This window comes from Girardinichthys multiradiatus, chromosome 12 (genome assembly GCF_021462225.1).
Source record: "Girardinichthys multiradiatus isolate DD_20200921_A chromosome 12, DD_fGirMul_XY1, whole genome shotgun sequence".
NCBI lineage: Eukaryota > Metazoa > Chordata > Actinopteri > Cyprinodontiformes > Goodeidae > Girardinichthys > Girardinichthys multiradiatus.
Window position 1 is genome coordinate 1,784,037 of NC_061805.1, and position 14,005 is coordinate 1,798,041.

Below are 14,005 nucleotides of genomic sequence, written 5' to 3' on the forward strand. Positions count from 1 at the left end.
CATAAAACAAGTCAAACTGAGGCTCAGTATTGTGTGTGACCTCCACGTGTCTGTATGACCTCCCTACAACGCCTGGGCATGCTCCTGATGAGATGGCGGATGGTCTCCTGAAGGATCTCCTCCCAGACCTGGACTAAAGCATCCGCCAACTCCTGGACAGTCTGTGGTGCAACGTGACGTTGGTGGATGGAGCGAGACATGATGTCCCAGATGTGGTCAATCGGATTCAGATCTGGGGAACGGCCAGTCCATAGCTTCAATGTCTTCATCTTGCAGGAACTGCAGACACACTCCAGCCACATGAGGTCTAGCATTGTCCTGCATTAGGAGGAACCCAGGACCAACCGCACCAGCATATGGTCTCACAAGGGGTCTGAGGATCTCATCTCGGTACCTAATGGCAGTCAGGCTACCTCTGGCGAGCCCATGGAGGGCCGTGCGGCCCTCCAAAGAAGTGCCACCCCACACCATTACTGACCCATTGACAAACTGGTCATGCTGAAGGATGTTGCAGGCAGCAGATCGCTCTCCACAGTGTCTTCAGACTCTGTCACGTCTGTCACATGTGCTCATTGTGAACCTGCTTTCATCTGTCAAGAGCACAGGGCACCAGTGGTGAATTTGCCAATCCTGGTGTTCTCTGGCAAATGCCAAGCGTCCTGCACGGTGTTGGGCTGTGAGCACAACCCCCATTTGTGGACGTCGGTCCCTCATACCATCCTCATGGAGTCAGTTTCTAACCATTTGTGCAGACACATGCACATTTGTGGCCTGCTGGAGGTCATTTTGCAGGGCTCTGGCAGTGCTCCTCATGTTCCTCCTTGCACAAAGGCGGAGGTAGCGGTCCTGCTGCTGGGTCGTTGCCCTCCTACGGCCTCTTCCACGTCTCCTGGTGTACTGGCCTGTCTCCTGGTAGCGCCTCCAGGCTCTGGACACTATGCTGACAGACACAGCAAACCTTCTTGCCACAGCTCCCATTGATGTGCCATCCTGGATGAGCTGCACTACCCGAGCCACTTGTGTGGGTTGTAGAGTCCGTCTCATGCTACCACGAGTGTGAAAGCACCACCAACATTCAAAAGTGAGCAAAAGATCAGCCAGAAAGCATAGGTACTGAGAAGTGGTCTGTGGTCCCCACCTCCAGAACCACTCCTTTATTGAGTGTGTCTTGCTAATCGCCAAAGATTTCCCCCTGTTGTCTATTTCATTTGTACAACATGTAAAACTGATTGTCAATCAGTGTTGCTTCCTAAGTGGACAATTTGATTTCACAGAAATGTGATTTACTTGGAGTTATATTGTGTTGTTTAAGTGTTCCCTTTATTTTTTTGAGCAGTGTATAAATCAACAAAAGCTTTTGAAGCTTATGAAATGCTTAATATTGAACTAGAATAGACCATAGAATCTGATCGAACACCACTGAAGCAATACACTTTGGGTCTCCAAACATTTATCCATAACTCTACAAAGCAAATCAAAAGGCAGAATGTTTGAATTATTTTAATCTAGTCCAGCCCTACCAGGGACTTTTAAGCCCCATGGCAAACAGGCTTTGGGTGACGGGTCAGACAAAGACTGGTTCAGAAAACTTCATCAGGACTAGTAAAACAAGAGAATCAGTCGGCTGTGGAAGTGGAGTCCTTGACGACCCGATCTCCAGATGTTTATCTGGTTCTAGGGACATGGGACGTCACCCTGCTAGGGGGGAGGAGCCTGAGCTTGTGCTGGAGGATGAGGGATATCGGCTATAAATAGACAGGCTCACCTCCATGCACAGCGTGGGCTCTGGAACCCAGCTCCTTGAGAGAGGTTGGATTCTCTTGCACTCTGGAGTGGACTGCGGGGAGAGGCGGTGGGCTGAAGTGGGTTTGATTATCACATCCCAACTCAGCCGTTTCATGTTGGGGTTTACCTTGGTGGATGGGAGGATTGCATCCTTGCCCCTTTGAGTCGGGGAGAGGTCTCTGTCTGTTGTTTCAGCCTACCGTCAAACAGCAGTGCAGAGTACCCAGCCTTCTTGGCGTCCCTGTCGTGGGTGCTAGATAGTGCCCCTCATGTGGATTCTGTCTTTCTGCTGGGGGACTTCAACGCCAACAACAGTGATAACTGGAGGGGTTTGATTGGGAAGAAAGGCCTTCCCCATCTGAACCTGAGTGGTGTTTTGTTATTGGACTTCTGTGCCAGTAATGGATTGTCCATAATGAACACCAGGTTCAAGCATAAAGGTGTTGGCACCAAGACACCCCAAGCAGGAGGTCAATGATCGACTTTGTAGTCGTGTCTTCGGACCATCAGCCGCATGTCTTGGACAATCAAGTGAACAGAGGGCCAGAGCTGCACTACATGGTGGATAGTTTGATCAGCTTGAAAAGGAGGAAGCCAGACAGACTTGGTATTTTCAGACTCTCACACTACACTTGTCTGGTGGGAATGTCTGGCAGAGACCATGGCCAGGGATGTATTCAACTCCCACCTCCGAGAGAGCTTTTACCAGATTCCGGAGGTGGTTACACAGAGTATGAGTGGACAATGTTCTCCACCTCTATTGCCAATGCTGCTGCCTGTAGCTGTGGCCGTAAGATCTGTGGTGCTGGTTGTGGCAGCAATCCCCGAACCTGGTGGTGGACATAGGCAGTAAGAGATGCTGTCAAGCTGAAAAAAGAGTCCTATCAGTTCTGGTTAGCTTGTTGGACTCCGGATGTAGCTGATAGGTACAGTGAGGCCAAGAGTGCAGTGGCCTGGGCAGTAGCAGAGGCAAACACTTGGGCCTGGGAGGAGTTCGGTGAGTCCTTTGAGAAGGACTACCAGTCGGCCTCGATGCAATTCTGGCAAACAGTTCGGAGCATCGGGAGAGGGAAGCAGTACTTCACCAACACTGTTTATGGTGGGGGTGAGGAGCTGCTGACCTCAATGGGGGACATTATCGGGTGGTGAAAGAACTTCAAGGATTTCCTGAATTCTGCCTTGACACCCTCCCTGTTGCAAGTAGAGACTGAGGACTCAGTGTTGGACTTTTTAATCACCCAGGCTGAAATGTCCGAGGTGGTCAAAAAGCTCAATAGTGGCAAGGCTTTGGGGGTGGATGAGATCTGCTCTGAGTTCCTCAAGTTTCTGGATGTTGTGGGTCTGTCATGGCTGACATGCCTCTTCAACATTGTGTGATGGTTGGGGACAGTGCCTCTGAACTTGCAGACCCTCCAGGAAGGGGCCTCTTATTAGGGGCCAAAAGGCCAAAAGTTCTCAATTTACCAGTTGGTGTACATTCCTACCCTCACCTATGGGCATAAACTTTGGGTCATGACTGAAAGAATGAGATCCCGGATATAAGTGGCTGGAATGAGCCTTCTCTGCAGGTGACCGGGCACTGCCTTAGAGATAGGGTGAAGAGCTCGGCCATCCGGACTATTCTGCTCCAACACATTGCGAGGAGTCAGCTGAGGCAGCTCAGTCATATGTTTCGGATGCCTCCCGGATGCCTCCCCTGGGAGGTGTTTCAGGCACGTCCCAATGGGAGGAGGCCCAGGGGATGGCCCAGCACATCCTGGAGGGACTATGGCTACGTACACACTGCAGCTTGAAGTGACCCAAATCCGATTTTTTTGCCCTCATGCAACCTGTATCCAAACTTTTTATGACAGTCTAAAAAGACACAGATCCGATTTTTTCAAATGTGACCCAGGCCACTTGGATATGTTGTCCTAAATCCAAAATGTATCTGATCTTTTCAAATGTGACCTGTGTCTGTACGGCCAGGTCGCATTCATCCGACCTGTACGTCATTGATAACTCGACAAACGTCACTATTCCGGGTCCTGCTACGCGGAAGCAGGAAGAAAAACAACCACCATGGCGGATGTGGCTCAGTTTCTTTTCAATCAAATTCAAATATTGTGTTGTTAATGTGCTGGCTCCGGTTGGAAAACAATTTAAAACTCGCAAGATACAGTCCAACATTTATTTACTTCCGCAAACACAAAGCAAGCTCGCTACATGTGATGTCATTGCATCGTCTACTGCGCATGCGGGACACTTAAGTAGTATGAATGCAGTTCACACAGGAGATCGCTACAAGTCATATATAATTGGAAATGTGAACGACCACGCAAAAAAAATCGAATTTCACAAAAAAATCTGAATTGGGCATTAAGACCTGCAGTGTGAGCGTGGCCTAAGTCTCTCGGTTGGTCTGGGAATGCTTCTGACTTCCTGCAGAGGAGCTGAGGTGTCGGGGAAGATGGAAGCCTGGGATCTCTGCTTAATCTGCTGCCCCAACCTGGTCCTGCATAGGTGGAAGACAACGAGTACGAGCACCTGGTGATCCTACATGAAGGTGTTTGTGCCTTTCTGTTTAGATTTGTTTGTTTTTTGGGAGTGGGATTGTGTGGAGTATTGAGTTACTATCTTACAGTCATTACCTCAGTTGCTGTTTAGAGAAGTAGACAGGATTTGTGGCATGAGAACACAAGCTAAAAATGTGAATACTGGCAAAACAAGAAAAACTGAAACCTTTGCAATTATCCCCATAACTGCAATATTATGTAAGTTGTGAAGATCGTAAACAATGGTCGAACAACTACAGAATGTTTAGGTTCAAGTTGTCCAAGCTGGTGGACAAATATCACTCTCATGGTACCTGTTTTAAGTTTTGGCTTGGCTCCTTCAGCACAGATGCTCTATTTTTCCAACAGAAAATGTCCTTACTGCTGTTATCTGCACGTTAGGCACTATTTCACAACTCCACTTAAAAAACAGGCTCTTTCTAAGAGAGTGATGGTTTTTCTTTGTATTTCAATTACTACTAAATAGTGGTAAAACGCCTGTGCTTTCCAGAAACATTACTGTTGATGCAAAGACTACATTGCAGTACTGTTCTGAAAATAACTATTATTTACAAGACAGATGATAAACACCAGCACATAAAGACAGAGTAGACAAGGTAAATCAAAAGGTGAAACCTTGACAGTGTGATAATGTAATTATATTTTAATATCTCAGTAAAGTTTGTTTGTCAGTCAAAGGCTTTATGATTCAAACCTTGGCAGAGTGTGGGCAAACTGAGCAACAGGTTCATTTTTTTAAACAAATCCCAATTACTTTGAAATTCTGTTTGGTATCCACAGAGGATGATATCTCCCTTCTAAAAGGTACTGACAAAAATGATGTATTAATCGGTGTCAGGCATAAACGGTTTCTGTTTGTGTAAGACTCGATATATGAGGAAATTGCTTCTTTTTGCAGTGTTAGCTATGTATGTTTTCCTTCTCACATACATAATGACATAGACAGGCACAATGAGAGAAGTAGAGGAGACATTACCCCATGAAGCTCCTTCAAAGAGATCCCATGACAGAAACAGGAAAAAGGTTCATGTCAAAACTGATGCACACACACACACGCACACAAGCACACACACACACACACACACACAAAAACACACAAAAACACACACGCACGCACACAAGAGGGATATTTTGACCTTGACCATGTACCGTGAACCTATAGCAGCATGTTTAACAGAAGTCCATAAAATATGAAGTACATAAAAGTTGAGCACAAGTGGTTTCATTTAAGAAATACACATCTGAAACAAAAGGAAACCAAAGCTGTAAACAACAACATAGCAGTTGAAACTCTTGTTGCAAAGATGCAGCTTAAAAACACAAGCATGATGGAAGGCTGAGCACAAGGTTACAGTCTACAATCCTACACATTCTGGACACATTCCTAGAATCAACATTAAAAGCTGCTTTTTAGATGCACTTTTTGTTTATCAGTTGTTATTCAGCATGAAAGTATGGCCAATTACATGACCTACAGTTAAGCCAAAAATGCTTCATGCATACATTTTTTAATGCCCTATTTCTTCTGTAATTAATTAATAGAAATAAACATTTTAGTCCCAGCCCTATTTAAAAGATATAAAGCAATGTAAAGGAGTATCATTTAAAAAAATCATCACAGATATATTCAGTCTCTTGAACTGTTAATCATTGACATGGATGAGATTTAACTGAGATGCATTTTTGAGAAGTTATTTGCTGTAACATTGGTCAGCTTAAATATGTAGCTTAGCAAATGCTAAGCTACATATTTAAGGAGAATAAATTATATATATATATATACATATAAATTATATGTGACTCCACAGTGGTCAGCTTCAGCACATAGATACTTAAAATGTCCATCTGTGAACCCTCCACAGCAGAAAAACACACTTAAGTACACAGTCCATTGTAAATAAGTGAGTAAATGTGCAACACAGCACTGTAGAGATCATATTCTTGTTAAATGATTAACACAAACTTTTAAAATCCACAGAGTCACAAAATCAAGTTTGTAAAATCTTTCTACCAAAACAAAATCCTTGGTTAAGAGCAATAAATCAACTGTTTAATCATTTTATTCACCCAGCAGCAGCGTCTCATTGTAGAACAGCTCTCTTGTTTTTTAACGGTACTCACATCCAGGTAATAATGATACTGCTTGTGGGGAGTCACTTCAAGTCAGTGGGTTGTCCTTCAGTGTGTCTTAAGACAGACTGCATCCAGACTGCTAAACTAATGCAGATGAAAGTGTCCCAGGCCACCGGTGGTCTGATTGAAACTAACCTTCAATATGTCTTATACCCATATTTAGCACTGTATAAATGTGATTGGATGGCTTAGGACTGATGTTGATGTCAGCAGTAAAAAGGTCATAGTACCCTGCTTTGTTGTTTTTCATCAAAATGATCTTCTTTGGCCACTGTAAACAACAGGCTAGAAGATCACCTCACTGGCACAATGCTACAGCTATGATGAGATGCTAGCCTGGTGATAACCAGCTGCCTGGGCAAAATATTCTAGACAAGCTACTGTCCACAAGCTACAAGCCCCAAAATAATAAATCACCTTGAGCTTTTGTGTTTACTGAAAATCTATCATAAAAGAGAAGTTTCACAACTATCAGAAAACTGGAAATACGAAGTGATAGTGATAGTAAAACCTTCACACCTCTTAAATTCAGCACATGGTTTGTCTCAGATACTGGTCCAAAATATTTCTGATTATGTTGTAGAGCACATCTGGGAGGAGATATGTTGCATTCTACCATGTCATCTTTCTTATTGTGAGGTTTGCTATGTGCTGTATATCTCACAAAGCAGATCAGTCAACCAAATATGATAATCCAGAATAATATCCAATTCCTCATTTTACAACAAAAAGGTAGAAGTTGCTGAACTTACGAAAATGCAAATGCCACCAGTGCCCCACTGACCACTATGAAGTCCAGAATGTTCCACAGGTCTCTGAAGTAGGATCCAGGATGGAGAATCAGTCCAAGATCCACCATCTAAGGCACAGTTGGGAAAAAAAAGAAAAAAAAACAGCCTGTTAGATTCAAGTAAACTCAGGTGGTTTCAAATAACTTTACTTGTAATATGGAACTGTTTTCAGCTTTTTCCAAATAGACATTTATGCAGTATTTCATGTAGTGATTATTGCTTCTGATGAGGGATATTCTTAGATTTTGGGTGGTATCAGAGTAAAATGTGCTGGATACAAAGCATTTTAGAAATTATGTGTCATTTAACTTCCACTTCACAATGATGTCTACTTTGTTTATCACATTAAATGCTTTTCAAATGTACCACAATCTTTATTCTAATGTAACAAAAAGCTCAAAGGGTCAAAAAGGTTTGAATCCTCCTGCAAGGTACTTTTATGTCTTTGAAAACAGCTGTTTAAAAAAAGATCTTTGTTTTGAAAAAGTGGAAAATGAGGAAGAGTTGTTTAGCCTTACTTTGATCACCATTTCAAACGTGAAAACCCCAGTAAAGGCATAGTCCAGGTATTTGAGCACCTGAAAATAAAAGACCATATTACAGAACTATTAATACACACATGACAAAAGTATTGAAAATAGAATTATCGTAAACAGTATTCCCCAAACCTGGCCTGTGGGGCACACTGTCACCTTTATTTTAGATTTCCCCTGCTCCAAGACAGCTTGTTTAATTTGACAACTGAAAAAGAGGTCTGTGCAGAACTTATTGAAAAATAATGTATTCCTTTGAATAAAATGCAAGAAAGAGGGAGATGTCCAAAACCATGCAGAACAGTGGGGCCCTGAGGAGTGGGGTTGGGGCCACTATTTTTATATCCAACACTCTTCTTGTGTGTGTGTCTGTATTTATTCATTCAACCAATTCTATTCCTCATCTGTCTAGAAGGCCACATCTGTTAAAGGTACAATGTTTTTTTTCATGAAAATATTGCCTTGATCGCCTTTTGGACTTTTTCTTGATGTCAGCAACGTTCTCTTCCATCTACTAATGATGTGGCCTGAGACGATGCTCTTCGTCTCTGCCTGAATCGCTTCCTCATCAGTTTCTGCTGGTGTGTTTTACTTCTGTTTTTCACCTCAGACACGTTATCCTACTCAATTACTTTGTTCTAATTTGTACATTAAATCCACCCCCCATGAACTGAGTTTTCATGTCTTGACAACAATGGCTTCTCTCAGCTGCTGCTCCTGCTGATTATCCCAGCTGGGTGCATAATTACTGTCGCTGTGAACATGTAGATATCATGGATTTTATTAATGAGATGTGTCATATTAACCTTTAAAGGCATGTTGCCTATTTTAGGCACCAGACATGTGGTATGGAGACCAGATCAGGAGATACTAAAAAGGATACTGATTTTTTTATTAACTCAGGTGAACTTCCCACCAACAAAACACAACTAACTAAAAGGAACAATTTCTTATTTAGTCTGTCTTACATTGTTGCGAGGGGCATTTGTCCAGACTGGGTCCTCAGCTGCCAGAGCAATGCTGCTCATTGCGATAACAACCAGGATGGACATCTCAAAATACCGCAGGGTCACGATGTAGTGACATAACCGCCTCACCCTAAAGGGAGAGAGACAGAGAGAAAGCGAACAGCCGCAACAAAAGTTAAGCCCCCAAGGTATTCATATCCCTGCGGATTTCTATTTCAAATGGTAATCATTCAACTAATAAGTTAGATTCTGATAGGAAATGAGATAGGCATCTATTCAGAGAAAGTGGCTGAGATGTTCCAAAATATTAATAATATTTTGAGTCAGAAGAAACATGTTGATAAAATAGAAAGATTTCCTTAAATCTAAATCCGAAAAGCTTTTGCCTTAACTCAGTGATTATCAAACTTTGGGGAGAAATGGTGACATGAGAAGGAGCAGCACACTTTGTTCTTTACAAATATATTGTTTTATTAATATATATATATATATATATATATATACAGTACTGTGCAAAAAGTTTAGGCAGTTGTGGAAAAGGCCTTCTTCGTGTCCCTATCGGGGTTGCTGGATAGTGCCCCTCCCGGGGACTCCATTATTCTGCTGGGGGACTTCAACGCCCACGTGGGAAATGACAGTGACACCTGGAGAGGCGTGACCGGGAGGAATGGCCTCCCCGATCTGAATCCGAGTGGTGTTTTGTTATTGGACTTCTGTGCTAGTCACGGATTGTCCATAATGAACACCATGTTCAAACATAAGGGTGTCCATCAGTGCACTTGGCACCAGGACACCCTAGGCAGGAGGTCAATGATCGACTTTGTTGTCGTATCATCAGACCTTGCATGTTTTGGACACTTGGGTGAAGAGAGGGGCTGAGCTGTCCACTGATCATCACCTGGTGGTGAGTTGGATCCGCTGGAGGAGGAGAAAGCCAGACAGACTTGGCAGGCCCAAGCGCATAACGAGGGTCTGCTGGGAACGCCTGGCGGAGCCCTCGGCCAGGGATGTATTCAACTCCCACCTCTGGGAGAGCTTTGACCAGATTTCGGGGGATGTTGGAGACATAGAGTCCTCGTGGACCATGTTCTCCGCATATATTGTCATTGCTGCTGCCTGTAGCTGCGGCCGTAAGGTCTGCGGTGCCTGTCGCGGCAGTAATCCCAGAACCCGGTGGTGGACACCAGCAGTAAGGGATGCTGTCAAGCTGAAGAAGGAGTCCTATCGGCTGTGGTTTGCTTGTGGGACTCCTGAGGTGGCTGACGGGTACCGCGGCCCGGGCTGTGGCAGACGCAAAAACTCGGGCCTGGGAGGAGTTCGGTGAGGCTTGGAGGGTGGATGAGATCCGCCCTGAGTACCTCAAATCTCTGGATGTTGTGGGGCTGTCATGGTTGACACGCCTCTTCAACATTGCGTGGCGGTTGGGTACAGTGCCTCTGGACTGGCAGACTGGGGTGGTGGTCCCCCTTCATAAGAATGGGGACCGGAGGGTGTAGTTCCAACTACAGGGGGATCACACTCCTCAGCCTCCCTGGTAAGGCCTACGCCAGGGTAATGAAGAGGAGAGTCTGGCCGATAGTCGAACCTCGGCTTCAGGAGGAGCAGTATGGTTTTCGTCCCGGCCATGGAACACTGGACCAGCTCTATACCCTCTACAGGGTACTCGAGGGTTCATGGGAGTTTGCCCAACTGGTTCACATGTGTTTTGTGGACCTGGAGAAAGCATTTGACTGTGTCCCTCGTGATGCCCTGTGGGGGGTGCTCCAGGAGTATGGAATTGGGGGCCCTTTATTAGGGGCCATCCAGTCCCTGTATGAGCGGAGCAGGAGTTTTGCCGGCACTAAGTCGGACCTGTTCCCGATGCATGTTGGACTCCGGCAGGGCTGCCCTTTGTCACCGGTCCTGTTCATAACTTTTATGGACAGGATTTCTAGACGCAGCCAAGGGCCAGAGGGGGCCTGGTTTGGGGACCAGTGGATTTCGTCTCTTCTTTTTGCAGATGACGTGGTCCTGCTGGCCCCCTCTAGCCAAGACCTACAGCATGCGCTGGGGTGGTTCGCAGCCGAGTGTGAAGCGGCTGGGATGAAGATCAGCTTCTCCAAGTCAGAGGCCATGGTTCTCGATCGGAAAAGGGTGGCCTATCCTCTTCAGGTTGGAGGGGAGTTCCTGCCTCAAGTATCTCGGGGTCTTGTTCATGAGTGAGGGAAGAATGGAGCGGGAGATCGACACACGGATCGGTGCGGCTGCCGCAGTAATGGGGGCAGAGAGCTGAGCCGAAAAGCGAAGCTCTCAATTTACTGGTCGGTCTACGTTCCTACCTTCACCTATGGCCATGAACTTTGCGTCACAACCGAAAGAACGATCATGGATACCGCTGCTCCTCCACATCGAGAGGAGCCAGTTGAGGTGGCTCGGGCATCTATACCGGATGCCTCCTGGAGGCCTTCCTCGGGAGGTGTTCCAGGCATGTCCCACCGGGAGGAGGCCCAGGGGACGGCCCGGGACACGCTGGAGAGACTATGTCTCTCGGCTGGCCTGGGAACGCCTTGGGCTCCCCCCGGAGGAGCTGGAAGAGGTGTCTGGGGAAAGGGACGTCTGGGCGTCTCTGCTGAGTCTGCTGCCCCCGCGACCCGGTCCCAGATAGAGCGGAAGACGACGAGTACGAGTACGAGCTTTTTATCTCTGCTTTTAAAGCAACAGTGGAATCAACAACATGAATGAAGAGCAAAGGTTCAGTGCTTTTAAAGTACTTGATCTAGTTTATTAACTTGTTCCAGAGCAAGTTATGGATTTAAAGTTCAAGCAATGCAATAATCTGTTTGTTAAATCTTTCCCTGCATATCCCAAACTGTAGGAAGCAATATTGATGTTGTTTCACAGACTGTGCATTGGTCACTCCTGACAACCAGTTTGAAATCTTAGGACTTAAATAAATGTAAACTACCAACAGTCAGTGCTGGAGAGACTATGTCTCTCGGCTGGCCTGGGAACGCCTTGGGCTCCCCTCGGAGGAGCTGGAGGAGGTGTCTGGGGAGAGGGACGTCTGGGTGTCTCTGCTGAGTCTGCTGCCCCCGCGACCCGGTCCCGGATAAGCGGAAGACGACGAGTACGAGTACGAGTAAACCATCATCATTTATATTTCTGAAAGCATTCTTTGTTTACAGCATTTTTTATCACACCTGCCTAAAACCTTTGCACAGTACTGTACATACAGTGACATCTGTCTCTGTGTTCTCGGTGTATCTGAAATACTTTCTTTTTATGAAGATGTTTGGTTTCTTTAGGTGTATTATAGTTTTGAATATATAGAGACTAATGGAACAGTCAGCTTTATTTTTTTCCGTGACTTTTTTGCTTCTGTAACTGTCCAAGAAGGAAGGAGCACAAGTTAAAACTCAAAGCAATATAATACATTTCGAGTTTTACTGTTATGCTTACGGAAAATAAAATTTAATCCAGTTTTTTTCCAAGACCATTTTCTAATTGAGACAGTTCTCAAGAATTTGCAAATATGGTAATGTTAGTAGTTATTCCACTGTTTTATGTTTTACTTATTTTTGGGGTTTTGACCTTTTCAGCACGTTATCTCACTGAGACACAAGGCATTATTTTTCAGACAAACCTGTTTTATATGGTTAAAAAAAGAATGTAATTCTGAAGCAATTCTGTGGGTGTTGCTGAGATATGTGATAACGAAAAAAGAGGAAAAACAAAAGCGAAACAACACTACTATGAATATATAAGTAGTAGTACTGGTAAGCGTTTTAATTAAGTATTTTAATTTTTGTTCTCTTAAAAGGGCCTTGGCTAATAAAAGGTTTAAGAACCCCTGGATTATGTAATTCAAGGTACTACCACAAAAAAAAGGCAATTTAATACCAAGAAACAGCTGTTTCACTCAGGTGTACATGAGACACGTAGTTTATACATGGCTGCTGGAATGATGGATAGATTTGAAACTAACAGTATGTGTTCTCTTTTTCATTCTAAAAATTGTACCATTGCTTCTCTGTTTAGCTATGTTTCTCTCTTTGACAAATCCACTAATGAAGATAATCACTGCCATTAACTATATTTTTATTTAATATAAAAGTAGTGTAGTAGTAGTGGAATTGGCTGGACTTACTTAGATATAATCCTAATTTCCCTAATTTGCATTACAAACTGAATATGATTGCATTGTGTTATAACTATGATGAATGCATGATGTGATTTATGCAACTGAATTTGTTTCTGTCTGTATTATTGGATTGGATCTATTTCATAACATATTTCAGGAGATGAATTGGATCTGGATGGATGGATGGATGGATGGATGGATGGATGGATGGATGGATGGATAGATGGTTGAAGGGTTTAAATAGGTGAATGAGGCAGACAGAGGTGACTCACGGGTTGGTCTGTCCAAAGATGAACATTGAACTGTAAGGTAGGATGGGTCTGGGTCCAGAGTGACATTGATCCTTCCTGAAGTTCTTCTCATTAATGGGTATTGATTCGTTATCAGTAATGTTCACTGTGAAGACAGAGTAATAATTCACACTTGCCAGTTAGGAATTGAATAAAGGTACCCACCCAAAAAAAATAATAAATGAACCAGGGCTGCATGATATTAGGAAAACATGTGAGATCTGATATTGCTGAAGGTTGTGAGAACAAAATGACTTGCAATAAATCACCAAATAATTAAAAATTGTTACTTTCTTTCTGTTGTGGGTGCAGTACAAACATAACCCCCCAGATCATGAGTAGTCTACCCAACTACTGGGAAGAAAATAAATTTAATTGTTTCCATCTCAGCAACAATGTTTGATTAGAAACGTTGCTTCTGGCCAACATCTCGTGTTTGGGCAATGAAATGAATTGACCAACCTTCAGACCCCTTTACCTTCTAATATTGTTTATGCTGTACTGAACAAGTCTCACCAAGTATATACAGGCACAGAAAGTCAGAATGCATGATGCCTCATCTTGTACATACTGAATACACTAATGACAAAGTTAAGTTGTCTTAAGGTTATCTTCATCGACAAGCAAAAAAAAGAAAGCAACAAGGAAACTGAGAAAATTGCAAACATAAAGGCAGCATTACAAAACAAAAATGTATGGTGATGAAGTTCGTGTAGCATTAAACTGCCTTTCAGTTTCATATACATTCTTTTGTTGTCAGGAGGAATGTTTCATTTGAAGGAACACTTATGGTGGTCAGAGGTCAGACAGTGTGTTTTTAAGAATTTGAG

The 14,005-nt window shown here is 43.9% G+C and overlaps 1 protein-coding gene across 1 annotated transcript in view; it reads right to left on the minus strand.

Annotated features, from left to right (window-relative positions):
* Positions 1-14,005, minus strand: part of cacna1ba (calcium channel, voltage-dependent, N type, alpha 1B subunit, a) — a 150,692-nt gene that overhangs the window by 61,728 nt on the left and 74,959 nt on the right. The window contains exons 22-26 of the mRNA XM_047380421.1: positions 13,158-13,281; positions 8,766-8,895; positions 7,783-7,842; positions 7,226-7,332; positions 5,317-5,328 (exon numbers count right to left, since the gene is read on the minus strand). Of these exons, the coding sequence (XP_047236377.1) occupies positions 5,317-5,328; positions 7,226-7,332; positions 7,783-7,842; positions 8,766-8,895; positions 13,158-13,281 (433 nt within the window). The remainder of the gene's footprint in view (positions 1-5,316; positions 5,329-7,225; positions 7,333-7,782; positions 7,843-8,765; positions 8,896-13,157; positions 13,282-14,005) is intronic.